The 27,745-nt window shown below is 51.5% G+C and overlaps 10 protein-coding genes across 10 annotated transcripts; 5 read left to right on the top strand and 5 right to left on the bottom strand.

The window, feature by feature from the left end:
* Window positions 1–2,500: 2,500 nt before the first annotated feature.
* On the top strand, window positions 2,501–3,644 carry EDD37DRAFT_440969 (uncharacterized protein). Its single transcript, XM_062812757.1, has 4 exons — window positions 2,501–2,944; window positions 2,993–3,220; window positions 3,273–3,485; window positions 3,545–3,644. The coding sequence occupies exons 1-3, from the start codon at window positions 2,662–2,664 to the stop codon at window positions 3,371–3,373; spliced, it is 612 nt and encodes a 203-aa protein (XP_062669699.1). The 5' UTR covers window positions 2,501–2,661; the 3' UTR covers window positions 3,374–3,485; window positions 3,545–3,644.
* Window positions 3,645–3,675: 31 nt separating this feature from the next.
* Window positions 3,676–4,596, top strand: EDD37DRAFT_440979 (uncharacterized protein). Its single transcript, XM_062812758.1, has one exon. The coding sequence runs from the start codon at window positions 3,913–3,915 to the stop codon at window positions 4,549–4,551; it is 639 nt and encodes a 212-aa protein (XP_062669698.1). The 5' UTR covers window positions 3,676–3,912; the 3' UTR covers window positions 4,552–4,596.
* Window positions 4,597–8,062: 3,466 nt separating this feature from the next.
* EDD37DRAFT_440919 (uncharacterized protein) lies at window positions 8,063–10,109 on the bottom strand. Its single transcript, XM_062812756.1, has one exon. It carries the CDS (start codon window positions 10,003–10,005, stop codon window positions 8,176–8,178), a length of 1,830 nt encoding a protein of 609 aa, XP_062669697.1. The 5' UTR covers window positions 10,006–10,109; the 3' UTR covers window positions 8,063–8,175.
* Window positions 10,110–10,302: 193 nt separating this feature from the next.
* On the top strand, window positions 10,303–14,006 carry EDD37DRAFT_632589 (DNA mismatch repair protein PMS2). The gene has a single exon (XM_062816739.1). The coding sequence runs from the start codon at window positions 10,555–10,557 to the stop codon at window positions 13,726–13,728; it is 3,174 nt and encodes a 1,057-aa protein (XP_062669696.1). The 5' UTR covers window positions 10,303–10,554; the 3' UTR covers window positions 13,729–14,006.
* Window positions 14,007–14,494: 488 nt separating this feature from the next.
* Window positions 14,495–16,346, top strand: EDD37DRAFT_565274 (carnitine O-acetyltransferase; the record flags this gene model as incomplete). Its single annotated transcript, XM_062814050.1, has 2 exons — window positions 14,495–16,167; window positions 16,220–16,346. 2 exons carry the CDS (start codon window positions 14,495–14,497, stop codon window positions 16,344–16,346), a joined length of 1,800 nt encoding a protein of 599 aa, XP_062669695.1.
* A 169-nt stretch (window positions 16,347–16,515) lies between these two features.
* EDD37DRAFT_440873 (uncharacterized protein) lies at window positions 16,516–18,077 on the bottom strand. The gene has a single exon (XM_062812755.1). It carries the CDS (start codon window positions 18,035–18,037, stop codon window positions 16,685–16,687), a length of 1,353 nt encoding a protein of 450 aa, XP_062669694.1. The 5' UTR covers window positions 18,038–18,077; the 3' UTR covers window positions 16,516–16,684.
* A 214-nt stretch (window positions 18,078–18,291) lies between these two features.
* EDD37DRAFT_687154 (putative cytochrome P450) lies at window positions 18,292–20,063 on the bottom strand (the record flags this gene model as incomplete). The annotated part of the gene is made up of 5 exons (XM_062819932.1): window positions 18,292–18,656; window positions 18,706–18,828; window positions 18,883–19,206; window positions 19,258–19,799; window positions 19,859–20,063. 5 exons carry the CDS (start codon window positions 20,061–20,063, stop codon window positions 18,312–18,314), a joined length of 1,539 nt encoding a protein of 512 aa, XP_062669693.1. The 3' UTR covers window positions 18,292–18,311.
* A 1,083-nt stretch (window positions 20,064–21,146) lies between these two features.
* On the top strand, window positions 21,147–22,566 carry EDD37DRAFT_682004 (S-adenosyl-L-methionine-dependent methyltransferase; the record flags this gene model as incomplete). Its single annotated transcript, XM_062819778.1, has 4 exons — window positions 21,147–21,243; window positions 21,330–21,390; window positions 21,450–21,584; window positions 21,667–22,566. 4 exons carry the CDS (start codon window positions 21,147–21,149, stop codon window positions 22,100–22,102), a joined length of 729 nt encoding a protein of 242 aa, XP_062669692.1. The 3' UTR covers window positions 22,103–22,566.
* Window positions 22,567–23,346: 780 nt separating this feature from the next.
* On the bottom strand, window positions 23,347–24,877 carry EDD37DRAFT_632580 (30S ribosomal protein S5e). The gene is made up of 3 exons (XM_062816738.1): window positions 24,539–24,877; window positions 24,146–24,478; window positions 23,347–24,096 (listed from the first exon to the last, which is right to left on the bottom strand). Exons 1-3 carry the CDS (start codon window positions 24,845–24,847, stop codon window positions 23,644–23,646), a joined length of 1,095 nt encoding a protein of 364 aa, XP_062669691.1. The 5' UTR covers window positions 24,848–24,877; the 3' UTR covers window positions 23,347–23,643.
* On the bottom strand, window positions 24,878–27,173 carry EDD37DRAFT_632579 (Ca2+:H+ antiporter). The gene is made up of 3 exons (XM_062816737.1): window positions 26,804–27,173; window positions 26,234–26,679; window positions 24,878–26,184 (listed from the first exon to the last, which is right to left on the bottom strand). The coding sequence occupies exons 1-3, from the start codon at window positions 26,805–26,807 to the stop codon at window positions 25,279–25,281; spliced, it is 1,356 nt and encodes a 451-aa protein (XP_062669690.1). The 5' UTR covers window positions 26,808–27,173; the 3' UTR covers window positions 24,878–25,278.
* Window positions 27,174–27,745: the final 572 nt, after the last annotated feature.

The raw sequence follows: 27,745 nt of genomic DNA, 5'->3' as shown, positions 1-27,745 counted from the left end.
CAAATCATTATTCTTTCGCATTCCTGTTGTTGCTTTCAAGCTCTTCATCCGTTCTTGAATGACGGTGCAGCCTTCCGACATCCCTGGAGCAACTATTTTGAAAACTGGTTTCGATTTTGGCCTGTCCGCCAATATGTTATCTCGGTTACGAGCGATAGAATTGACCACCCCTTGACACAGCCAGACGTAGGCGTGCCAGTCGTCCTCCAGATCACTTTCGTAGCATCGGGACAAACACCTTCGCCGCTGCAGCAGTACAGTAACTTATATCGACCTAGCTGGGAGCACCACTTTAGCTTCCTGCAGTGCGATAACACGCTTACGGCCTTGGGCTGCAACCAGGATTGTGATGAGACGGTGCTTGCAACCATGTGCCCAAAGAGTAAAAACCCTTCCCGTATCTGCTGAGGCCATTAATTTTGTCAACCACGATAACCGATCGCATCACTTGCCGAGTCGATCGATCCCAAGACGCTGCATATGCGCGCCCCTGTGGGCCTCTCCACGGGACTAGCAAACATGTCGTACAGCAGGGTGTATGTGGTTGGGGCAGGAAAAGCCCGGGGTCCATTGTGGAGCTTGTTGCTCGCAGACCACATGCTGGCCCTGCAGCTGATCCATCTCCTGGCCAGTGTGGATCGAGGCAAGACGTTTCCCCTGCCAGAGTTATCTTTCATCCTGTCCTAGCTTAGGATGCCACGCTGTGGTCCTCTCTTTTTGGATCGTTGTCGGACCAGGGGTCGTGCCTTTTTGGGAACTGATGTGACACAGAGATGGCTTTGAACCAGCCAGTACTTCTCGGTCATGATGAGGTGTGTTGCAAGTTTTCACAGATGAGGAACCTCGACCTGGGACTACTTCACATCCAGCCTGCATGTCATTTTCGAAGATCCGGCGGCGAATTTCGAGTGTGCTGTCATGACATGGAGGCTGCATACGTGTAAACCGCACAGTTGGTGTGCAAGACATCTCGCTTGTATGCATCGACATCTGCAAATCTTCTGCCACATGGTCCAGCATTCGTCGTCGGCTTCCTACCGGGTCAAATCCTCGTTGTACTTCCTCCCCGGCTCTTGTTTCCATCTGGAACTGAATTCACCCTCCATTACGACAACAACTAGCTAGCGCTTTGACAGAACCCCAGTCGTCTCGACGTGCAAGAGGCGTCATGCTCTGCGCCACATAACTCATGTTGTTCTCGATCGCAGTAACAGCAGAACGAAAGAGCTTGATGGCAACTGATCGAGTGCAGTTGTTCGGTCACCAGGGAATTGTGAATATCGGGCTGATCTCGTGCTCCGTAGAGGGAGCGAAGGGGGTGCGTGTGAGAGAAGATCCTGCAAAACGTCGTAGAGCGGCCGACGAAGAGGTTCAGGGGTTGGTGCCGAAGGCAGTTGAATGAAAACATTGATTCAAGAGTGCAAGCTGTGTGGCACTTCCCATCAGCCTTCGACGACACTGTGCTGCTGATGACGGCGGATCGCATGAATTCGTTCTTGCATAGGCGCTTGCACGACTTCACTTGCAGTTCATTGTGGTCATCGGCATCTGCAACAGTGTCATCACCACCACCAATTCGAGCCTCTTTGATCCGAGGCACGACCTTGGACGAGGGCATACCGTTGCGTTCCAGATTTGGATCTTCTCGGGTGCTCGGCGCAACTTCTTTCTGCATTCGCTGTCGGTTTCTTTGAACGCGTTCATGTCGACGAACGAGTGGGGTGAAAACTAGAAAAGACCGCTTTTCGCAGAACGCAATATCACCAGGTCATCGAGCTCGTCGTCGAGAAGTCTTATTGTTGAGCCACGCGTTAGTCTGTCGTACAGTAAGTATCCATCAATCTGAGCTATATTTCCTCGTATTTGTGATGCTGAACATGACTTCAGTTCTGTCCTTATCTTTCTGCGGATACACCGTGTCGAATGGGATGTTCCTCTTCGACCTGAGTTTTGCTAGGTGCCCATGCTTTCACGCGACGGGTTCACTCAAGTCTCGAACGCGACGAACCACAGGAACTCTTCTTGCATTTTGTTTGGATCGACCAGTTCTGGCTCCGACGCCGTCAGTTTTCTGACTCTACGCAACGCCAAGGAGGGTGACGAGAGGGAAGACTCGACGAGCCCAACACTACATAGCGCTATCGAAGGTGGCGAGAGAGAAAGGAAGGACGACATTGGCAGAGTCCTGAGACCAGGTCCTCATCCGGGCTGGGTTGGTTCGGGGTTTATTTTGCTGCGTCGACGATTTCCACATTTTGACCTCGACGACCATTCTATCGGTACCGTCGACCACGGGAGAGCGAATGATCGAGTGAATCACGACAACAAGAAAGCGTAAGAGACACAACTTGGTTCACTACCAGCCAAGCTCAAACAGCGCACTTTTTGAAAAGGCTTTCTTGCAAAAACGATTTTGAAAGCTCATCGATTAGCACCTGCCTTTTCTTTCCCCCAGACCAAACCTCATTTCCCAGAATACTTCTTCACACAATGAACGGTCTGCCAAATACTTGATCGACTGAACCACCACCAGAGTCTACTCACTTGCATCACTTTGGCACGGACTGCATCTTATCGCCATCATTACCACATTGTCACAATCCATTCAACCATCACTCAGTCAACATCTGGCATCGGCGTCCTCACGCCGCAACGCCAAAGATGGCTCAGATGAGCAACGCGGAGTCCGCCCGCGTTCTGAAGGAGATTGTTCAACGAAGATACTCGCTAGAAAGGTCCGTTGCTTGCAATACTCAACCCATGATGCATCAGATGCCACCTCGGAAAGATATGGAGCTGACAGGATTCTTCTACAACAGTCATCATCATGGCATGGAGCTAATGCAACAACCATTCGTTGGCCGTGTTGTGCAGCCTTGTACAAAGGGGAAGTCTGCAAAGTCTCCGGAAGCTGGAGGCCGGCAAGAAAAGCCCAGAAATAACCGTATGGAAAAACCCGTGTTGTGTCTGGACGATGCTGACTTCCTTGTAGCCAGAAACCGGACGCTGCCGCTTGATCCTCCTGCCGTTGTCCGATATCGGTGTCACGATAATGATCCTAAGAACACCTGGATGGACAGCCCACACATCTTCTGCACCGTTGCCATCTGGTCCTGCGATCCGCAAACAAAGGAAGCCATCGCAAAAGAAGACATGGGAATCTTGGACGGCTCAATGACCGCGTCGTCATTGCAGCGTCTTCCCAGGGGCAACAAGGAGAGTAGGTGGCATGAAAAGTCCCTTCATACAAGCAGTCAGCTAACAGTCGTAAGATCCCGCACACTGGGCCATTTTTGCCTTTCCGGAAATTACGGTACACAAGCCCGGGCTTTATCACCTGGAGTTCACGCTCTGGGAGATGCGTGAAAGGTAAGAGATCTTCCGCTCTTAAAGGAAATCATACTGACTCTTCGATAGCGCTATCAGCGCTATCCCTCTCTTTGCACAGAAACTGTGTTCAAAATTTACTGACAAGCCCATCAACGGTACGTGTCAGCTGAGACGTCTCAGATGAAGATGTTGCACTCACTAACACTTTGAATAGTCGAAGGTGGCTCCAAGCAGCTCCCACTTGGTAAATCGACACCCTTGACGCATGAGCTCAGCGAAGCAGGCATCAAGGTCAGGATTCGGAAAGAACCTTGGTGAGTTGTCAGCTCTGGCAACGTATTCTTCGATCGCGCGACTAACCCCTGGAATAGCAAGAGAAAGACACAGGCGCAAGATTGGAGGGCAAGTTCGCAGAAGAATCCCACTGCTGCTGCCCTCCCGATCGGCATTCCGAACAATGGAATAGTCGTCACTTCGACCAACGGTGAAGACATCACAGGGCGTTTGAACTATCGCCGTCGCAGTCAAGACCATGGCGTTCAGGGAACATACGGCCACCCCCCATACAGCGACCACGGTCTGATGCCAGCCAACGGTCAGGCTCTTATCGATCCTGGCCAGCCTTTGTTTCCTTTTGACCTTGGGTTCACTCTGGCTGAAATAGGTCAAGGGCAATACCTCGAGGTTCAGAACAACGCATATGCCAACCCATCCCAGTACATCAGCCTTCCGTACAGTGACAGCCCAAGTCAGCTTAACGGTCATGCTGGGCATCAACAGTACTCGGATACTCACCAGGCTCAATATGCCGGTTGTCCTGTCCACGACAGTGGCCTAAGTCACCTCAATGGTCCTGATGTGCACCAGCAGTACTTCGTCGACACCCACCAACCCCAGTATAAGGCTAATCACCCGCACGACATGGGTCCAAGTCATCTCAATGGTCATGCTGGGCGTCAGCAGTATTTGAGCACCACCCAGCCTCAATATACCAGTGGTCCGGTCGCCAACAACGACGCAAGACATCGGGCTGCTCAGATTAGCCAGCAGCCATTCACCCCGGCCACAAATACGTTCAGCTTTACCGCCCCGGACTCCTCTGAGAAGCAGGTCGCTCCTGGTGAAGATGCATGGGGCATCGATTCGTTCGATCCAGGAACTTGGCCGATGCTTGGTCCTAATGGCATGGCTTGGCCGCCGCCGAGGCCACCACACCCTTAGCGATGAACCAACAGGCGACATGAGTTGCTTGAAAGTCAGTTTGTTTCAATGAGAGGTTGCAGAGGGAGGCTTGGAGTTCGTTTCGCCCGTCAATTCACACCAAAAAGGACACGGAGTCGGACAGTTGGAGTAGGTGGCCTACGCAAGTCAGGCCAGACCAGGAACATGTCGAACATGGCGAACCGGTCCTCTAAAGGCTCTGGCTCTGAATGCCAGACTGGGTGATTGACTTTGTTCTGGTGTTTGATAGTATTATGGATTCGTTTGTAACTGTTCTCTTTGATCAAATACACTCCTCTTTGCTTGTCAGTATGGCACGTCTTGAGCTTGGGGGTACTCACGATTATCAACTGCCTCCCGGTGCGATGCCACATAATTTGCCCGCGTGGACATATGGAATATCCCCACACCACCTTGCCAAACAGAAACGTGTCTAACGAATTCTTCACGAAAGAGAAAGAAGTCCGAAGCAATGTACGGTCGTGGGAACCTATTATAGTATCACATTTCTATTCATGTTGCAAGTTTGGGTTCGACCATGAAAACCTCGAAGAGTTGACCGAAGAGTTGTATCTGTTGGTACACCGACAGCAGAGTTTTTAAATGGAACGGTCGGTTACTCACAACTTCTGGGTCACTTTTGTGGCCTATCAGTGGGTACTTTGAAGCATATCAGCTGAAAATCAGCATTGGTTCTGCTAGGCAGCTGAACGATTACGCAAGGACTCTTTAGTTTCGGGAACTTCTAAAGCCATCATCAGGTTCAGTGAAGGTGCATGAAAACGTTTAACAATCTCCTCTTGTCGGAACCCAAAGTCGATACTGATGTCGGACCAACGTACTGGCGACAGTACCAGAGAATCTCTCAGAGGACACCTGCCAGCCATGCGCATACTGTATCCAAATCAACCGAGGAATCATTCGGCTCAGAAAAGGCTGGCAAAGCTGTTTGTGCTAGCTGTCCTGTCAGCACCACACTATGCCCCCTTTTTTGACCGGGGTGAGTATCTCAGGCTTCGTACTACGGAAATGCGGACTTCTGCATGCCGTAGCTTTTGTACAGAGACAAGTGTGAGCGGATTTCAATGATGATCTTTATGAAACATCTCGAGTTTTTCAAGCATGGTGTGATTAAGGCCGCAGGTTTTGGGCCATTTTCCATAAACAGAGGCTTGACGTCCACAGTATCGAAGTGTTGAAGACTTGGATGCGAGGGACTGACTGCATCCGACACCTCCGGAGTAATGCTGCATGCTATGGTGACGAAAGTAACCAGTCTTGTGTTGCTCTTGTGCCAGATACTCCCAGAACTATCGATTTCTTTGTCCTCTGTGATCTGGTGGGTTGTCTGTCACATTAGTCACAGGTCTAGATGCAGATTTTCCTCATATCACGCAAGCCAGTAACTTCCCCAGCATCGATACTTGGCTTCAGGGACAACAAAACCCATTTTCGAGCTGTCTTTTCGATTTCTCTTTCTTATTTTCCCAAGGGCCTGACAGGAATCTTATTTACTTCATGCTATACTGCAGCAATGATGTGTGCTGACCGAGTGGTCGAACATGAGCTTGCATTGAAGCACTCGTCCGGACCTTGCAGGCATCTTCTAACCCCAACACAGAACTTGGTATGCCTCATCCACGATCTGTTCGACGCCGCTTAGGGTCTGCTTGTGGGTGGAGGAGGACGACAGCCTCACACACCAACTCAATGCATGGATCTTTCGATGCCGACGACTAAGAGCACTGGGAACTCGAAAGACGCTACCAAGAACAATGCTGGAGCTCTCGTCTCCGAAAACAGTAAGGCCTTGACTGCTGCGCACGGCTGTAAGCTCAATCAGCACCCAGGACTCATCAACAACGTTGGGCAGGGCGATAAATATATTATCTATGAGCACACTGAAACGCAACAAAGAACGCTAGAGGAGTCAACAACGTGGCCGATTTATGTCGACTCTGCCTCAACCCAAGAGGATAATGGGCTCAGAATCTACCTCATCACGGGCGTGCTAGGGCACGATTGGAGAGGTCAGAGTGAGTAGGAGCTACCTTGTCGAGGTCATGCTGAGCTTCATCGGCACCAAGAGCCCAGCACAGTCACGAACTACTTCACCAAGGGGACTTACAAAGCTGTGTCGAAGCTTGCCTTGGATCCGGAGGCCGATATATCAGGCACAGTACCTCATTCAATCTTGGACAAAGCTTCGAGCTGGATGGGACATAGCTGATGATACTCATTACAGAATGTTACCAAAACATTCCCTCTCATTTTTCCATATCCTATCATACATCGACAACCTTCACAATTCAGCATGGGTGACCCCTTACTACTCAGGGAGAGGATGGGGCACCATCTTCGTGAATGAACGACATCTGGAGTATACTCGTCTTCCTATAGAAGGTGGGGAACTTGGAGAAATATAGGGACCTTGAAAGACGACAAGAACCTTGAAGGGCGACCCGAAGGTTGAAGGACGACCCGAAGATTGAAGAACGTACGGAGATTGAAGAACGACAGGGAGATTGAGGAAAGACCAGGAGTGAACTGGAAGGCTCGGCAAGCTTACTTCCAACATGAGACGAAGTACTGCGCACCGGACACAGACGTCTGAGCATTTTCAGGATACAGTAGGCGTGGTTGGCATGGATGCCAGCCTTTCATACCCTCTCTAACCTACGGCGACGACATTTCGACCTGAACTTCGCTGGAAGCTGGACTGGTACATTACTCGGCGGGTTGCAGCCATCCTCCCTCACTCACACCAAGGATCAAATCAATGGCCATGCATCAGACGTTTGCTTCTCTTGTGGACTTCCCTTTTCGTGTTGGTGTGTGACACTGGGTCCGATACTGGCGTTGGCCGTGAGCAGGAAGCCTCGGTCCTGACTCCTGAGGGATCCAAGATATGTCGTGCCGATCTGGCCGGTTCGCGCGGATGTTTTCGCACGGGACCGAACGGTGACTGGGTTGGTTCCAGTATTATCTCAGGGGGAGAACGTCTCAGCTCATGGACGAACCGTTGATGTGGGAAGCACTGTGGAGATGCGGCGCTTCTAGATTACTCAGTCCGAACCATCGTTCAACGACTGTTGAGTTGTGCCACTCCGAGAATTCATCTGGCCTAGAGTGAACGTGCGGTCATGATCAGAGCGGGTGACTTTTTAGGACGGCACGAGTGACAAGTGTGTTCCAGAGATGAGTTCGATCCAAGGATCAAGGTATGTTGCAAGTGACGGAACCCCAGCTCAAGGGACATCCCTTGAGGTTTGATGTGGTCACGATTAGCTCACAGCGATATCGGGCATGATATCCGACCTTGGTAGCCAAGGCAACGACGCCGAACCATGAATAATTCAAATAGAACATCACCCAGGAAGAATGTGAGCTGTACGTCATCTTATGCTTAGGCGCAAAGTCGAGAGTTCCATTAAGCACATCGAGCCGATGTGAGGTTGGAACAGAGTTTAAGTGGGTTCTCCCCTATATCTGTGGTTGATAAGACGTTATCGCAACGGGTGACCTGTCGTATAGTAGTACCCCGGATTTGCAGACCTGTATGATCCATTCGGCTAGGGCTGGTACCGGCTTTTCCGAAACAGAACTCCTCACTCGTGCATGGGACTACCCAACCACCTCTCTTGTTGTTCCCCAGTGGAGACCTCGACCCCTATTCCTGTCAAAGGTTTCCAGACTCCAACGTTCGTCCCAACCTGGTTCCGCTTCAGTATGTAGACTGGTACCGACGTGCGGCTCAACGGCGGAATCATTTTTGCCACCGCTGATCAGATTGAGCTGCTTCCGTAAGAGCACGGGATCCGTGCTCTCATGACCTTTACGGGGCCGTTCGTAACAGGAGAGGTTGAGTACATGATTCGTCTTGTCGTACAGGCCGAGCGAGGGGTCCACAAGACCCTGCTTTCCACTCCTGTAATCATCGGTTGAGACAAAGTCCAAGCGCAAGACGTGGTTCTCGATACCGGCGTATACGGTCGGCGAGCTGGGCGACGGACTTGACAGGGAATACACCGAGCCTCGATAGCGGTTAGAGCGACGGGCAGGGCGACGTGCGAGTGGCTGCCAGAGTCGCTCGCCATAATTGATGGTTGGCGTTAGGAAGATGTTGATGTCTCGTCGATCTTTCGAGTGGGGTGTAGTGGAGCCAGAACGTGATGAGATTCGAGTGGATGGGCTGGGACGCCGAGCATCGAGATATGAATATGGTCTAGCACCAGCCATGCGAAGATCGAAAATCTTCAAACAGCCGTTCTGGTGGCTTCCAGCCATAAACCGTTCGTGACCGATTGGCAGTAGTGAAAGGATTTGCCCGTCGTCCACAAAATCGACATATTCTGTGACAGCTCTTGTTGGTACTCTCGTATCGTGCAGTCTGGCGATGCCGTCGGTCCAGCCTGACAGGAAAATCTGGCCAGGTCGACGGGTGGACGTGCCCCAGTCGTCCAGGGGAACGATGACGTTAGCACTGTGGCGGCCTATAACAGCATGGCTTGACTCTGCAAAAGAAATGGATTCATGCAAAGGGGTAGCCGATAATCCTGTCGGACTGATGTCGTAGACATTGATGGGTGCTCGGTTCCGGCCCTGCAGAAACTGTACGCCCACAGCTAGACTGGTATCCGAGAGGAACGTGGCGCATCTTTTGCGGTTACGGACAGCGTAAGAACTTTGGACAACTACGCTGTCCACGGGTCGAACATTGCGTTCTGAGGCGTGAACTGGGTACAAATGGATTGAGTCACCTCCGCAAGCGGCGAGAATGGGGTGTGCGTCTTTGCTGATGTCAATGCAGGTCACGTCTGGCGGGACGATGTATCTGGATTTCTCTTTGAAGACGTCCAATCTCGGGCCCGTTTCGACTCTGATTAGCTCTCCGTTAGCTCGTCTGAGGACGATGGATTCGCCTGCTTTATTGTCATGCTGGTGAGAAAGCAGAAGTCGGACATCCAGAATGTCGAGCTCCTGTCTGTGATCATCTGGAATTTGAAAAGAACCCCATGTTGCCACACCGTTTTGGATGATGCGTACTCTAAGGCGACCAGCAGCGCCCCATGCTAGGACTTCCTTGCGGCTGAGCCACGTTGACCCAGGCCAAGTCTCATAGCTGTCGATGACGGGGTGGTAGCCTACTGTTGGGATGAAGTTCTGTGGAGGTTCGGCCTTGTCTGGAGGCGGGTGACACTCCCTGGCCACAAAGGCTCTGCGGTCCCAAGCACGCGATCGTGATGTCAAGGCACGTGCGGAGTCTCGCCAAATCGGTGGTGTCTTGAGCGACGGAAAGGCTCTCTGTACAAACGTACGGAAGCAGGCATAGTCGTCGTTCGAGATGATGGCGTGGACTTTGCGGTTGGTCAGAGAGAGGTTAACTATGGATGATGCGGTGGATAGGTGGCCGATGATCTGCTGGATGACCTCGACGGGCAGGTCTTGGAGCATTGAGCAAGCAGACAGGTGCGAAGGTGACTGAACGTCTTCAGCCTGGTAAAATTTGAAAATGACAGATGAAGGTGGCAGGAGATTATCTACTAGTACGTTCTTTTGTCGCCATTAACTGGGAGGCGAAGATTCCCCATCGCCGCTTTTTGATAGTATCAATATGGCCACTCTGCAGGTTGACGTCAGTCTTTGCGCTTGCGGCAGCTTCTACCGAGCATAGTGCCACAAGATGCAACTCCATCCTTTAACTATACACTTTCCTCCCGGCCCCCACCACTGCCTTAACCAAGGCACCGGGCTGCCTGGAGCCATGTGTCGTGCTAGTTAAATCTTTAGGCAACTGCTGGCCGCCGAGACGCTAAGCTGGCACCTTATTTTGACCTGGAACACTCACAAATTAACCACGCCCAATATTTCATAGAAAACCGTCCACTCCTTGATCACAACTGCATCCATCGCGCTTGCCGCCCATCATCCCTTGCGCAGCTAGGAAGCTTGAAGGTTCGCCACGATCCTCGTCACTGATTTGGGTAACAATCATGGGCTGGCATGGCCACCATCAAGGCCATCGAGGCCAAATCTGTTCACCAGATTCAGTCTGGCCAAGTCATTGTGGACTTGTGTTCTGTGGCCAAGGAACTGGTTGAGAACAGCCTGGATGCTGCGGCCACTTCAATCGAGGTTCGCTTCAAGAACAATGGTCTTGACTCAATCGAAGTTCAGGACAACGGCACCGGCATCGCCCCCTCCAATTACGAGAGCATAGCCTTGAAGCATTATACGTCGAAACTATCCAACTTTGATGACCTCTCCAGTTTGCAAACCTTTGGTTTTCGAGGCGAGGCAATTTCTTCGCTGTGCGCTTTGTCAAAATTTTATATCACAACTGCACAGGCTGATGGAGCACCCAAAGGCAAGCGCCTTGATTTTGATACCATGGGTCGGATGACCTCGACAACTGTCGTAGCCTGCCAGAAGGGCACTACTGCAACCGTCGAAAACTTGTTTGAACCACTACCGGTGCGACGTAAAGAGCTATCGAAGAACATCAAGAGGGAATATGGCAAAGTCCTTGGCCTCCTGCATGCATACGCTTGCATCTGTGTGAACCTCAAGTTCACGGTCAAGAATGCCATGCCGAAGGCCAAAAGCATGACGGTCTTTTCAACCAAAGCCAACCTCACTACACGAGAGAACATAGCGAATGTTTATGGTGCGAAGACATTGGCGGCGCTGGTCCCGATAGACTTGGACCTGGACTTCCAGCCGACAGTGACCCAGATGGTCCGCAAGGACAAGCTGGGTCCGACGATTCACGTTCAAGGTCACATATCGAAGCCTGTTTTTGGCGAAGGACGGCAGACTCCGGATCGACAAATGTTCTTCGTAAATGGAAGGCCGTGTGGTCTGCCGCAAATCGCGAAAGCTATCAACGAAGTATACAAATCATTCAATGTATCTCAATCGCCCTTTATCTTTGCGGACTTTCGGATGGACACCAGTGCATACGATGTCAACGTATCCCCAGATAAACGAACTATATTGCTACACGATTCAGCCGCCCTCATAGAAAATCTGAAAACCGCCCTGAATGACATGTTTGAGCGACAAGATCAGACAATTCCACAGTCTCAGCTGCAGACGGCGAAGCTTCCTGCCTTCCAGAAACTGAACATTCAACGTCGCCTGCCTTCAGACTCTCCAGACACTGAAAAGCGTACCGGTTCTTTCTCGGAGCCATCCCTGCCTCAAGAGGAAGCGAGAGGTGGTAATGAAGAAGAAGAAGAAGAAGAAGAAGAAGAAGAAGAAGAAGAAGAAGAAGAAGAAGAAGAAGCACGAAGCCAGGATGAAGGTTCGTCGAATTCTCTTTTGCGGCAACACTTTCGGGATTTTACCAGCACCAGAGATGAGAGTGAACTTGATGAGAAGATGCAGGAAAAGCTGCGCAAAGACCGACAGAGGCGAGCTGAGAAGTTGGCGGAAAAGGTTGCTGAGCAGCCAACATTGGCCGATTCAGGAGACGAATCTCATGGTAGCCGAGAGAAGGAGATTCAGATGTCTGCCCCAAAAGCAGAGTCGTCCCAGAATACCCCAGTGCAAATACACGTGAGAGACTTCAATAAAAGAATGGCTGAGCAGGGATCGAATGTTGCAGAGAGCCGTGAAATTTCGTCTCCCGACGAGAGCGAGGGCAGTACTGGTATCCAGTCGATCGTCCAGCCTTTGAACAAGGATGAAAAAGGAGTCGTCCCTAGTGCTTTTGATCGGATGCGACCCAAAAGAATCACGGCGGAAATTGCCACCATTACGATCGGTGATAAAACTGTGACCACGGTGCTCGGATCACAGTTTCCTCGCTCGCCGAGAAGCTCGCAAGAGGATCATGGTTCAGTCGAAGTGGGTCTCCCTGGCAAGAGGCCGACGAAGACTCCTGCCACTTTTCAATTCTCCCAGACATTGCGCAAGTTCGGTGCGCACGGCCCGGGCCACACAGAAGACGAGATCGAGCAAGGCGCAGACCGAACAAGCTCTGCTGAAGCTGAGTCCGAGGTCGAGAACGATATACAGACTCCAGACCCGCGGGATTTCCGGAGTCCCGAGCCTAGTGATCAATCTGACGAAGACGGTACCAAAGCAGACGACCAAGCTACCACCCCTATACAAGATGACTCGGATGCATCTGACCCCGAGTATATGGATGAGGACGAAAAGAAAAAGATCGAGGCAGCGCGTGTGGCTGAACTTATCCGAGCCGCGGAAGAAAATTCTGCCTTACCTAGCAAGGAGAACCTGAAACGGGCTACAAAGTCACTGTCTGGTCGTCAGACTAAGGACTCCACGACCAGCCTAGTGACGACGGTTGACTTTTCCATGGCTTCTGTGGCTCGCGAAATGGAACAACTTGCGCATAACGCCACAGTCGAAGAGTACCCAGGCAGCCACTTGGGCGAGGACAATTTTGCGGAGGATCCGGAAATACAGCTCTCTTTGACAGTATCGAAAGCGGACTTTGCGAAAATGTCCATTGTGGGACAATTTAATCTTGGCTTCATCCTCGCAGTCAGACCTGCCGGTACCGATGGTGATGGTGCTACGAGATCGAAAAAGGATGAATTATTCATTATCGACCAGCATGCATCAGATGAGAAGTACAATTTCGAGAAACTGCAGACTGAGACTGTTGTGGGCAATCAAAGGCTTGTTCAACCGGTCACATTGGATCTGACAGCAGTGGAGGAAGAGATTGTGCTCGAAAACCATGAGGCGCTGGAGAAGAATGGATTTCTTGTTGACGTTGATACCAGCGGGGAAAGAATGGTAGGGCAGAGATGCAGGCTCATCAGCCTTCCGTTGAGCAAGGAAGTTGTGTTCAACACTCGAGATCTGGAAGAACTCATCCAATTTCTTGCAGAAGCACCAGGTTTCGGGGCACAAAGTGACCACGCGGTCCCGAGACCAGGCAAAGTGCGAAAGATGTTTGCGATGAGAGCATGTCGATCGAGTATCATGATTGGCAAGACGTTGTCCAAGAAGCAGATGCAAAAGGTGGTTCTGAATATGGGTACCATCGATAAGCCATGGAATTGTCCCCATGGTCGCCCAACAATGAGACATTTGTGCAGTCTGAATGCTTTTGAGCCATGGCACGAAGGTGATGAGGACGATGGTGATGAATCTGCCTCGTTTGGTCAGACGCTGCAAAAATATGCGAGGGAAGCATGAAATAGAGGGTATCAAGCTAAAGAAGAGAAGCATCTACAGTATAAAGCAAAGCCTCTTTCTTTGTTTCTTTCGTGCGTACCTCATTGATCGTATCTTTGACGGAAACCCTCCAAGATACCTATATTCGTGGCCCCGTACTCCGTAAATCTCCGGGAAATCGCCTTGATGAGAGTGGGATGCCGGGTGGATTTTGCACGAGGCCGACTTTCTGACCATTCCCTTTATGAGTTGCCTGAAGTGCCTCGGCTCAACGGACAATCGGTCACAAAGCTGGCTGCGTTTCTCTGCATCCCTCACGGCAACTCCAACTTGCTACTGCTGCTACATCATTCTGCACACCTCGCTCCATTCGGCCGCGGCTATAGCATGTTGCTACAATTTTCGAGGCCTTGTCTTGCCGAAGCCTGCCCGATCTAAAAGGTTTCCCTTGTGCCCTGCGCCGTCGCTGTTGTTCCCTTCACCAGCTTTCAACCTTTTTCATCCCTTCCTGTGTCTCTCTCCCGACTTACTTGAGTGTTCTGGTAATGTTTTCCACCATTGGCCGAGCAACCTCATCACTGTCTGCGATCCCACGAACATCCCAGACTTTGCTAGCTGTCAAGGTATGTGTATCCCCATCTGCAAGCTTGACGTCAATTTCTGATCACAATGGCCCAGTCTTTCACAATGGCTCCAGCAAACAAGAGGAAGGCTTCCACGGCGAAGCAGCTTAGGGCGACCGAGGGTATGCTACCGAGAAGCATGGACGAGAGAAAACCATACTGAGATGGCTTTAGAGTACCGAGAAGACAAATCCAAAGGCAACATGCTCCGATTCGAAGAGTCCCTACCTCGACTACCGGTGCCCTCGCTCGAAGACACCTCCAAGCGCTATCTCAAGAGCCTGCATCCTCTTCTGACCAAGGAGGAGTTTGCAGCTTCGGAAAAGGCTGTGGCTGCTTTCAACGAGCCAGGTGGTCTGGGACACACTCTACAAGACAGATTAATAGCCAAAGCACAAGATCCCAAGGTCAAGAACTGGATAATAGATTGGTGGAACGAGGGGGCATACCTGGGCTACAAAGATCCTGTCGTTCCCTATGTTTCCTACTTCTACTCCTTCCGCGACGACCGCCGCCGAAGGAATCCTGCCAAACGTGCTGCAGCCATTACCACAGCGGCCCTCGAGTTCAAGAAGCAAGTCGACGCCGGTTCGCTAGAACCCGAATACATGCGCAAGAAGCCAATGGCCATGAGCAGCTACCAATACATGTTTAACACTTCCCGTGTCGCCGCCGAGCCCGTGGATTATCCTATTCAATACGGCCCCGAGGGCAACGAGCATATCATTGTCATGCGAAACAACCAATTCTTCAAGGTCCAAACACACATCAGCGGGAAACAGCTGAGTACAGCCGAGCTCGAACAACAATTCAACAAGGTTTACAGAAACGCCCAGATGGCTGATCCCATCGGCGCCCTTACCTCGCTACCTCGTGATCAGGGCGCAAAAGCCCGAGAGAACCTGCTTGCTGCATCACCTCTCAATGCCGCCGTCCTGAAGGAACTCGAGGCATCCTCCTTTTTCGTCTGTCTCGACGCCAGCACTCCAGTCACTCTCGAGGAGCGAGCTCACGTCTACTGGCACGGTGACGGTGCGAACAGATGGTTCGACAAGCCGATACAGTTCATCATCAACGACAACGGCACAGCAGGTTTTATGGGCGAACACAGCATGATGGACGGCACACCGACGCACCGCCTCTGCGATACGGTCAATGCCTATATCGTACACAACAAGCTCGACTTCGAAAACCCGAGCATCCGCTCCGACTTGCCCGACCCCACTCCCCTGAGATTTGAGACGTCCGCCCCCGTGCTGGAAGACCTGGCACAAGCTCAAGCACAATTCCGCCAGGTCATTGCCTCGCACGACCTGCGCGTCCAAGCATACCAGGGCTATGGAAAGGGCCTGATCAAGAAGTTCAAGTGCTCTCCGGACGCGTACGTGCAGATGGTGATTCAGCTCGCCTACCACAAGATGTACGGCAAGAACCGACCCACCTACGAATCGGCCGCGACGCGGAAATACCAGCAAGGCCGGACGGAAACCACTCGAACCGTGTCCGACGAGTCTGTCGCCTTCTGCGACGCCATGGCCGACGCCTCGACCTCGCGTGAAGAGACTGAGCGGTTATTCCGTGACGCCGTCAAGGCTCACGTGCAATACACCGCCGATGCGAGCGAAGGGTACGGCGTCGACAGACATCTATTCGGCTTGAAGAAGCTAGTACAGCCGGGCGAGGAGGTGCCCGAGCTGTTTAAGGACCCAGCTTACACCTACTCTTCCACCTGGTACGTCAGCTCCAGCCAGTTGAGCTCCGAGTACTTCAACGGCTATGGCTGGAGTCAGGTTATCGACCAGGGTTGGGGTATTGCTTATATGATCAATGAGAACAGGTATGTTGAACACCTTTCAGTCGTGAGAAGTTTGGCTAACGGAGTGAAACAGTCTGCAATTTAACGTGGTGTCCAAGAAGTTGGGCTGCGAGAGGATGAGCTTCTACTTGAATGAGGCGGCTAATGATATTCGCGATATGCTGCTTCCATCGCTTGAGCCGCCGAAAGCCAAATTGTAAGCTCGAGCGAGGAAAAGCATTTGAGGCCAAGGGAATATAGAAATGGTATCGAGTTCGAGCATTGGCAGGAACAGGATGAGCATGATGCAGGGGCCAAGCGTGCATTACATGGATGAGGATGTATGATACCATATATTGGGACAGCTGAGAGTGACACGGAGAACGAGAGCTCTGAAGTGCATTTGTTTTGTGCTATCGGCGTTTACAAGATGGAACGAGACATGGCCCTGTATAGTCTTTTCCATACCCGATGGATATCTATCCTCGTCGCTGAGGATGGAGTATGCCTGCCAGTCTTTCGACCCTAAGTCTGACAAAAAAGAAGATAGTATACCTAGTCAAGAACCACCCCAAACTCGCCCTCCTCGCATGAGCACCACCTCTTCCCGTCCTGATGCGTCGTAGCGTTGGACGACGTGCACATCGCCTAGTCCCAGGTCGCCCGCTGCCTTGTTCCAGAGAATCTGCTTGATGCGGCCTTTAAGGCTTGGTGGAGCAAAAGCCTGCGCAGCATAGGAGGCGTCGACATCTGGGTCGACGTCGGAAAGTGCTTCATTGGTCGAGTCCAATGCTAATGCGGCTTGGTCGTTCGGTTCTCTCGAGCTCGAAGATGTGTCCCGTCGTGCATTGTCATCCACGGAGCCGACACTGCTCGCAGCCTCTGACGCCTTCTCGTCTAGGGCAGTAGTAGTGTCGGATCCGCCGCTGACTTCCTCCATCATAATCCACGCCAGAGGCCGGCTCGAACGGCGCATCGTATCGAGCACGCCCTTGGTCGCGGGCTTCGTACCTACGAGCACGCCGATCGCCGGACCAGCACCTGATGTCTCGTCTTCTGCCGTGTCGTCCTGGCCCTTTAAGCCCAAAGCATCAAACAAAGCTCCCAATCTTGCTCCTCTGACGGCACCGTCCAGCTCTCTGACCAGATTTGGCCCGATTTTCGCGCGCTTCCCGACCATACGCTTGCATTGGACCATGACTCTGAGAGTGTCTGTCTCCACTTCGGTCTTGCCGTCTCGGTTGGTGGATTCTTTCCAATGCCCACTCACTTTAGAGACGCGCGGGATGTGCCATAGTCCGATAAGGTCCACGCCGCGGTCGCCTCGGCCGCCGACACGAAAGAGGTCGAAGCCATGAGAGCGTAGGGTGGTCTGGGCGAGGTATTCGTAGGAGGTGCCGGTGTAGACTGTACTTTCTGGATCGAGGCCCGTACGGCGAGCGTGAGCGTGGAAGGACGCAAGATCGTGGTGCGGCGAGGTTGGGTCGAGAAGAGACGCTGACGGCCGAGGCGCGGAGGAAGACGATGTAGTCGGGGCAGTCGTTGGCGACGGGTCCGAGGCTGATGACCTGGCGTCGACTTCTGCGGCTACCTCATCTTCAATTTGTGCTGGGTCGAGTTTCTCGCTGACAACAGGTGCTGGTGATAGACTGGAGCTGTATCTCTTGCTTGGGGGGTTCAACAGCTTCGGGACTGTCACTCTACTAGATCTATGCTGGGATTGTCGCCACTGACTGTGCAGGAGTCGGTTGCTTGGACCTGAAGTCGACAGTCTCGCATGACCTGCATGGGCAACTTCCTTGATTGCAGATGCAGGCTTGGGTCGGGTCACTTGAAGCGTGTTGACCCTGCACGACCATGAGGGCAAACTGCTTATGCCATGTCTGAGAGGGCAGCAACGGTGCAAAGGCATCAGCCGAGGTTCGACGAATGTTCAGTCATAGTAATGAAAGATGTTAAGGAGCAACGACATGTGTAATTTGAATAAATCCAGATGATTCATGTACTGCCTATCTAGGCAGTCGTAGTTTCCCGATCAGGCTAACGTCCAAAGTTTTCATGGCACAAAATCCTTGACGTACTTGTTGTTATACGGGAAAAATTATTCGAATCACTCCGACGCAGAGCGGCAGAAGTCGTACTTGACGTACTTGACGCTCCACGTAACCTTACGCCGCTACAGAATACTACTTGACCAACACCCTCACCCCCTTTGACCCTTGTTTCGGAAAAGGTACGAACAAGTCGTACTTTAGCTCCACGTCTTCATGCGTCGTCTCAAACAGCTCGAAATACCCTGATGGTCCCGGGTTGCCTGGTCCGCCATATCGTCGGAAGATACCAGCCACGCAGAGGTATAGTTGGGCATATGCCAGATTGATCCCGAGACATTGACGCGATCCCTTTGCGAATGAGCAGAGATACCGGCTCAATTGAGGCTCCTTGATCCATCTCTCGGGGTCGAACACGAGAGGGTCGGGAAATATGTCGGGATTGAGATGCACAAGAGCACAAGACATGCCGACAGGGGTCTAGTAAGAGGTCAGACTCGAGATACCGACTACGGGCGCTGTGACTTACACCGGGCGGAACACTCCACTGCTTCTTCCCGTCGTCGAATGTCAAGGTCTCATCGGGACACACCCTTTGAAGTCGAGTGCTAACACCAAAAGATAGCCGGAGCCCCTCTTGTATGATGGCTGTCTAGTCGGACATATCAATTTCCAGGTCCCATTATCACGTCTTGAGTCTACTTACCAGGTAAGGCAGCTTTTCGAGATCTTTGGTTTCGACACTCTGGGACGGCTCGGCAATTGCAGCCTCCAGTTCCTCGCGCAGCGTACGCAGTACTTGAGGACTCGACAGGAGGTGGAACGTGACGACAGACAAAGCCCATGCCGTCGTCTCGGTTCCCGCTATGCAAATCACTTGCGCCTCCTGCCATAAGCGCTCCATTTCCTTCTCATGCTCAGGTAAGTCGCTGTCGAGGATCGAATCAAAGACTGTGGCGTTCATCGAAGTCTGGGGCTTTTCTCCTTTGGCTCGACTTTTTTGGATCTCATCGATCTGATTTCTCATTTCCTTGCAGCAATCTCAGCCTGACTTAGCTCTGCGAGGTCTTGATAATCTTACCCTTCTAAATTGGATGAAAGACTGCATGCCTGGATCCACGCTCTCTGCGAGCGAGTCGGGAAGCATATCAATGAGAGGCATGACGAACCAGAATTGTTTGGCTAGGGCTGCCATGTCATGCACACTGGCCATCATCTCGATGAACTTCTCGTTGAATCCAGGTCTATCCAGCCAATTGTGGGACTTTCCAAAGCAGTATTCGGTGATGATGTCGCTTGTGAAAGCGCTGAATGGCAAATTGACGTTCAATGGTTTCGTTGATCCCTTGTACTCGGCCAGCTTCTGCAACAGCTTCTCAAAATTGCTCTGAATGATTGGCTCCAAACGCCGGACGCTCTCTTTGGAGAAGTAACGGTTCATTGCTCCGCGGCGCATACGGTGGACATCGTGACTCGCCGTTGCTATTGATGCGCCCGAGCTGCCGAATAGCCTCAGAGCCCAGGCATACTTGTCTCTGCGCTTGGAGCCGCCGGCGTACAGTACAGGGAGGAAATTGGGATCATTGACATGAAGTTCGTATGGGCTGATACGGACGATTGGGCCTGTGATACCCGTTGAATGGCCATTCAACACCCATGTCTTGACTATGAGGCAGACTTACCATATCGATCATGCATCTCCTTGATCTTGAACAAGTACTGACCCCGTTTGACGACATCGTACCAGAACTCATACCACAAGGTCAGCGCGGCAAGTTTTGGACCTGGGAACTTTGCGAGCGGGCTGAAGAAGAGGCGGTAACAGGAGATGGTGATAAGATAGGCCACCACAAGACCAACGCCAATCAATAGCAGCGAATATGACATGGTGCGTATTGGATCTTGGAGAGGTCCGTAGAACCTTGTTAACTTCGGATATGTCAAAAACGAAAACGAGGGATCTTCAATTTGTTGATGTCTATAAGAGGCAATTGCTGAAGTCTGTCAAGGCAACGTTTTACTCCTTCACATGTATCAACGCTATGCATCGGGTAAACGGATGACATGCAGCTAGTGGACTCTTCGCTGGCGCTCTCGCTAAAGAATGAACGAATAGCGACGCCTTGTAGTATTTTGAGGTGCCGTATTCGTCCAGGGATCATTGACCTCTAGGCGACTCCTTGTGATGCATCTGGCTTGGAATGGTCATTCACCGGATCAAGCGAGAAGGCGGTCGACATCATCGCCTATCCTACATGGTCAGCGGTCAAGTATGGCCTTCCCAGCCATATGTAAGCAGAACAAAGAACCCTCGATGTCTGCGGAGGACTTTTTATGGTGACTGATTCTGGACTCTACTGGGTCTCTGATGGATACAGAGCACATTCCAGATGTAGGGTCCTTATTCGAACTGAAAGCAGCAGCGATTGACCGCCACAACAGCATCAGCACCTGCACCTGCACCTGCAAGATGAACACGAGGCAGACGTGGAAGATGATGCAGATCATGATTCGGCATATGGAAGCAATTTAGAGGAGTGAGCACGACCGCCGGACACGGTTGGGACCAGCTCCGAATACTTCGTACCTGACGATCTACCACAATTCAGAAATAGCCTGAGGACTTCAGTCGCCTCGTCCGTCTACAGATATCGAGTTGAGAATGGACGGACCTATCACGCCTATAAAGACGGCAGTCAGTATATTCACGATCTACGCTCCTTCCACGGTAGTGGGCCCGACTCCAGTCCACGCTACTGACTGTTGCACTTTCCGTGATTGCAGGCTATGCATACCCCAATGACGAGGTATGTTCCTCACGATCATGTTGCCATGTTGGCCCGCTGAACTCGTCGGACAAAGTTGGAAATGGGCCGTCTCGGTACAATCCCTCCAGCTCGGTTAACGGGCGGTCACCAAGGCTGACGATTGATCCCGAGGAAAGACCTCCAGCACCACCTTTTCGAGATCATGCTCGACGGCAAACTCCATCTCGCACCGATCACACCGACGCCGCAGTGTGTTTTAGATATCGCCACCGGCAGCGGTATATGGGCTATTGAGTTTGGTAAGTTTTGTCCTGTACTGCCAACGACTCTTGTCCCAGGCGCTTCTTGCCTTCCAGTTTGGGCCGACACCCATAACAAGTCACAGCCGAACAATGTCCTTCAGCATTCGTCATTGCGAACGACCTGAGTCCCACACAACCTTCCTTGTATGTAAGCGGATCTCCCACTGGGGAGAAATGGAACGCGCTGATGTACAACTGCACAGCATCCCATCGAACGTGCAATTCGAGATCGACGACGCCAATGAACCCTGGACATATAGTCGTCGGTTTGACTTCATTCACTGCCGCCAACACCACTGTGCAATCGAAGAGCGCAATCTATTCACCCAAGCTTTCGAGTATGCCGTCCCGAGGACTGCTTTTCCGTTGCCTTGTCAGCCCAACTGTTCAATATATCACTGACCTTGGAATCTGATGTAGGTTTCTCCAACCAGGCGGATGGCTAGAAATGCAAGAACTATGCTACCCAATCCGATGTGACGATGGCACGTTGTCCGACGATTGTGCGCTGTCCAAATGGTCGCGCCTTCTTCTTGACGCGACGGTCCGAGTCGGTCAAGCAGCGAACAAACCCGTCCAGTATGAGGAGTGGATGCGCCAGGTTGGATTCGTCAATACTAGAACCATAGTCTACAAGTGGCCGACAAACACATGGCCGACGGACGGAAAGCTGAAGACCATGGGCCTGTGGAACCACTACAACGCACTTCAGGGCCTGCAGGGATTCACTATCGGACTGTTCACGAGAGTCCTGGGCTGGACTTTGGAAAAGACAGAGGCGTTTCTGCTGGAGGTCAGAAAGGATCTGGAAAACAAAGATATACATGCTTATTGGCCTATGTGGGTAGATATCTGAGTTTTCCGACGTCATGGAACACCGAGCTGATCACGGATTGAATGGCCAGATATATTGTCTACGGCCAGAAACCGCCTCCAGTTGATCAGAACCCCAGTGCCTTGTGACGGAGCAAGCCCGGTCCAGAAGAAAAACGGCACGGTCTGACTCTGAGGAACCCGCCGGACTAAATGGAGATACCTGCGCAATATCTCCAGGGAGTCCTGCAATGCACATAATCGGACTGCTTACATCTTCACCTTGAGACGGCCGTCAAGTGGAAATGGGCATAGGGACACCAGTTTTACACTAGTGTTGCCGCTGTCAACACCAGGACTGCTCCGAGGCTGACGTACACATACGGGCGTGAAGAACGAGCATTTGGCGTCTTAGTAAGACATCGTGACAAAGATTTGGTCATGGTCAAATTTTCGCTGGGTGTCAAGATTGGAGGGTCAAGTACCGCAGTGTTCGTCGGAGTGATTCGAATAATTTCTCCTCGTAGAACAACCAGTACGTCAAGGGTTTCGTGCCATGAAAGCGTTGGAGACTAGCCTAATCGGGAGGTGTGACTGCCTAGATAGGCAACTCCGACGTACTTGGACTTTATTCGAGTTCTCGACGCTGACGAGACGACGTTCTGTTATTTCTGTGCCGCCACGGATTTCAGTCAACCATTTACATGTCAGCCACTTCCAAAAGAATATCGATGATGAAAGAGCAGAGCATGGCGTGCTGCATCGAATCATACCAAGTCGCTTAGTAGCTGGGATGACTTCGTTGTTGATTAGTGCATACATACATACATTCGTCCCGGTCTTGCTTGTAGGCTTTGCCGTCTCATGAGAGCGCCCGTGCTGGGATGGGAGTATATCATCAGCCTGTAGTAATTAATAACGACAGACGACATCGAGTCGTCTTCTTGTTGTATTGTATCGTTTTGAGTTCATGCGTGGACGCTTTGGAGTCCGAGGGAGTCTTGAGTTGAAAGCAATGCGTTTTAAGGCTGATGGAGTGATTCAATCTTTAAATCCAAATAACGACATACCCTGGGGGTTTTCGCTCCGTACTCTTGCAGAACTATTCGAATAATTCGTCTCTCGTATTCACGCCGAATGGTCACCAATCCACCGTTTTGTGCCATGAAAAAGCATGAGGCCAACCCAATCGGGCAGGTGTGACTTCCTATATGGGCAATGACGACGAATTCCGACGTACTTGGAGTCATTCGACGCCCGTCCACGATGTCACGGACGCTCAGCGTCTTCTGCAACGTCAGGGACCAGTTGCCCTTGGACTATGTCACTACCTAGGTACTTCCAGAAGACCATCAATGTCGACATTTCTACGGAAATATAAACCTTGTTCATACAACTTGAGCCAACTCTCATCATTCTGTATGTACAGAGTACATTGCCCCCAATCCACGCTTTCATGCTTCATGCTTTTTGAATGCCATGCCGTGTCGTAATATATACACATGATCCGCCACCCATACAGCCATGCACTCAAGCTCTCGAGCCCTATTGTAGTTCAACACCGCTGCCATGGTGGGTCGTGAACTATTTCCCGCGAATCGACTTGACTCTAACAGACGAAACAGCCTTGATGTTCGCTCTCGCACTGATCGCCATCTTATGCACCCTCTGCCTGCGCTCCCACGCACCACTCCGCCCCTCAGCGACATTGATAATCTCCTTGGCCACACGGTCCGCGAGCGCCAACTCTCTCCGATTCTCCGCCGCCATGAGAATCCACTGGATCGCCGTCCTCCGCCGCTGACGCACACTGAGAGGTACGGGGATAGGCATGCTCTGACCTCCACCCAGAACACCTTTTTGCTGACGGATCTTGACCAGTGGGGCCACCGAATCGACCACGGCCGTCAAATACTTGACCGGTTCAAGTGGGAGCGCGTCCCGGGGCACATCCAACAACAATGCACGGTCCGAGGCCGTTGCATCGCCTGCAGGTACGGGTGCAGTGCGCAGGGTATTGAGAATTATGGCCATGTTCTTTGCTCTTAGTCAGCATAGTATTTGAATGCTAGTTTGAAAAACGTACAGTCTGTGCCTTGCTCAATTTCCCGTGTCTCATCAGACTGCGTGTGACCTGCTGCAGGACCGGATCGTACCGTTTCTTCATGTTGTCCGACTTCTGCCACGACGAAATGTCCGGCAACGCAAATTTATGTCCAAAGCCGGCGTCGGGATATTCCAGCCCCATCACTCTCGTGTCTTCGAAACGTATCATCTCTGATGCAACTTCGGCGGGTCGTCGGGCGCTCGTGGAGAATGACCGCGTTCCTGACGGTGTGCCTGTACTATGGTTGTTCTTCAGATCTTGCTTGATCACCTCTGGTGCTTTTTCTTGTGCGCCCTTGTCGCGTTGTAGGATCTGTTTCGACCACGATTATTAGTATGACATGATTCCTTGGTGGGGGATGGGGAATCTCACCTCCTGCACCGGCGTGCCTTGCTCGATGTCTGGTGGGGTATTGCCCATGGTTTCATCCATCGCGGCCTGCTCTTCCGAGACGTGCATGTTAGACTCCATCTCGGGACTCTTCAGATTCGGGTCGACGGGTGTCGTCTTTGTCGAGGCATCGTCACTTGCTTTTCTCTGAGAGACGAGGCTTGGTGCGAACCGGTTTTGAGGAATTGATGGCTTCGTCCGAAACGGCACCGAGCGAGCGGTGAACAGTGATAATCGAGGCGGCATTGTGATGATTGACGACGTTGAATGAATGTGCATTAAAAGAGTCATGGAAATTGTAGAGTGAACAGCTCCGGGGTCGGCTTGAACCTTTTCAGTCGGCACGTGACCATATTTCTCTGCTGTTGACGTATCGACTCAGACAGGATACCGATAGTCGACAGGCATTTGCAAGCTCACGCTAAGGACAGTGAATTGCATTAAAAAGGCCTGATACACTCGACCGTAACATTCATTTTCGGTATTACATATAAACAAACTCGATTTTTTCCTCGGGTATCAGGTGAGTTTTCAAAGATCATCCCTTCGAACAATGCCTAACTCCTTTCCGTGGACCAATCTGTTCATCCTCCCATAGCAATTCCATACCTTTCAAGCAGTATACAGCCCATGTCCAGCTTCGAACAAGAAGGAAAGAGAGTGCTGTGGCTTTTCTACTGCACAGTCATCCTAACCTCGGCCAAGTCTGTACAGTTTCAAGCTCAATTGTGTCCGCCGAATAGTTTCCCAATGCCGGACCCGACGTCTTGCGCATTATCGGGTAAGACGTAAAATGCGAGTCCAATGATGGTGTACATGCCCAAACAGAGCAGGCCTTCAAGGTAATTCGACTTGCCGTCCTGGATAAGTAGGATGACGACAAAGGACGCCAAAAAGAAGGCCACAGTCTCAAAGGTCTCAAAATGTAGAGTCATATCCTTGCCCATGATCCAGCCGAGAATGACCAAGAACGGCGTGACAAAGATCGCAATTTGCAGACTCGAACCGACAGCAACACCAATGGCCAAATCCATCTTGTTCTTCCATGCGACAATGACGGCAGTGACGTGTTCCGCGGCATTGCCCACGATAGGGATTAAGATCAGACCGATGAAAGTCTTGCTGATATGCGCCTTTTCGACGATCGCATCGATACTACCGACGAGATATTCTGCGCAGACGGCCACCAAAAGAGTGACGATGACCAAGACGACACCCGCAGCCCAGGGTCCCAAAAGTTCTGCTTCTTCGCCGCCCTCTCCAGCCTCGGCCTCGGCATCTTCAAACAGGTCCGCGTGCGATCTGAGCTGGAAGTACAGGTAAGCGACATAAATGATCAGGAGGATGATTGCGGTGCCTCGAGAGAGGATCATGATATTGTTGTCTTGCGATTTGTTGTCAGACATGACGGCGTATAGCGTAGCCGGGATGATGAGGGACGATGTTGCGACGGTCATGAGCGAGGACATGGTCGAAGCGACGGTTGAGTTGAAAGATTGTTCCTTATACTTGAGACCGCCGATGAAGAAGCAGCATCCCAACACCAGCAAGATGTTGGACAAGATACTGCCCAGCATGCTTGCCTGGACGATCCGGATTTCGTTCTTCTGCAAAGCAATAATGCTGACCTATTCCCCGTGTTAGTTGAATGCTTGTATACCAAAGTCGCTGTCTTACAATCAATTCGACGGCATTTCCGAAAGTGGCATTCAGCAATCCTCCTACAGTCTGCCCAAGCGGAACGGCAAGCTCTTCCGTCGCAAAGGCGAGCAGGGAAGCCAAGGGGATGATGGCAATAAAGTTGAAAACAAACTGCAACACAGGGTTCCAGTCCAGCAGTCCTGCCAAAATACCAATCGGCACAAATACCAGGAAGACATTGACATAGTTTGTCTTCAGTACCTCCCACGTTAAATGTAGCACAAGGAATGGATATTTTATGGCCTTGTTTTCATGTTTGTAGTACGGTGTTCCCGAGTCGGTGGTCGCGATGCGGGAGAGTAGGTTCGTCCGTTCGTTTGGGTCTGCACGACCATTGGGGCCGCTGTCGTCGTCGATAGGCATCCCGTTGCGATTATTCTCGGTACTCGTCCTGTGAAACTTCTTGCGGATATTGCTGGCAGCTATAATATTGATGGACGTCCGCCGCTCATGGCGCACGTCCCTTTCCGTTAGCTAAGATGTTCCGTAGCAACGGGTTGAGATGCAGCAGATCAGATTATGAGGATTGAGTATATTAAGACATACCCATTCGTATTGGGCCCGAAAGGATTGCGCTTGGAGAAGAGGAGAGAAGGAAGAGGAGGAGGTGAGCAGGAAAAAGCTGCAGTAGTGATGCTGCCGGGTAAGACAGTGAGTGTGTCGAGTCGAGTCGAGCTTTCCCTCCGCTGCCAAAGCAAAGCTAAGTAAACGGTACCACTTGTGGGCAACTTGGCGGTGGAGATGGGTTCGTTCTGTGCTCTCGTTTGTGAGTCGCAATGAGTGATTGACAGGGTGTTTTGCAGAGAAGAAGGTCGTTAGCAGAATGGATGTCCAGTTGCGGTACTTGCTGGATGCATTGGATGGATGAAAGCGACCCATCAGCGACGAGCATCTGCGGGCACTAACTCAGCACTGCCACACTTGGCATCTTATTCAAGAACTCCATTTCATGCCAGTGACAACGACGACAGCGGCCTCATTGGATATCCAGGATATCAAGCGTGTCTGATGGGCGCATACTGTGCATATCGTCGAGGTTCTGCCTTTCTCTCCTGCCTTGAATCCGCCATGGTGCGAGATTGGGTGCAGAACGAATGTTGCTCAGAAGATACAATGCACCAACACACCTTGCGAGGCTTGCGGGGAATAAATGACGTCGTCTATCACTCAGGAACAGGGGATTACTAGGTAAGGGAGTTGATCTTTTCAAAGCTTTGAGGCAGCTTACTCAGTCGATACTCATCATGGTCACCAGGAGAGAGCCACAATAATGCTATAGTGATCACGGCCGTCAACATTACGCTATCATTACTTCTCATAAGCATCAGCCTCTCTTGGCTCGAGTATCAACCAGTTCTCTATATCCGTGTTCGCACATTTTTGGATCTTCCGTGGCCGTCATCATTATCATCAAATGTGCCCTTGTCCTGAGCAGTACAAAATGACCGCCGGAATCGATGGAGGATGACCTCAGCGCTCGGCGCCCGA

The sequence above is a fragment of the Exophiala viscosa genome (assembly GCF_022695815.1).
Source record: "Exophiala viscosa unplaced genomic scaffold EDD37scaffold_6, whole genome shotgun sequence".
NCBI classification, from domain to species: Eukaryota; Fungi; Ascomycota; class Eurotiomycetes; order Chaetothyriales; family Herpotrichiellaceae; genus Exophiala; species Exophiala viscosa.
This window is presented reverse-complemented; position numbering and strand designations above follow the sequence as displayed.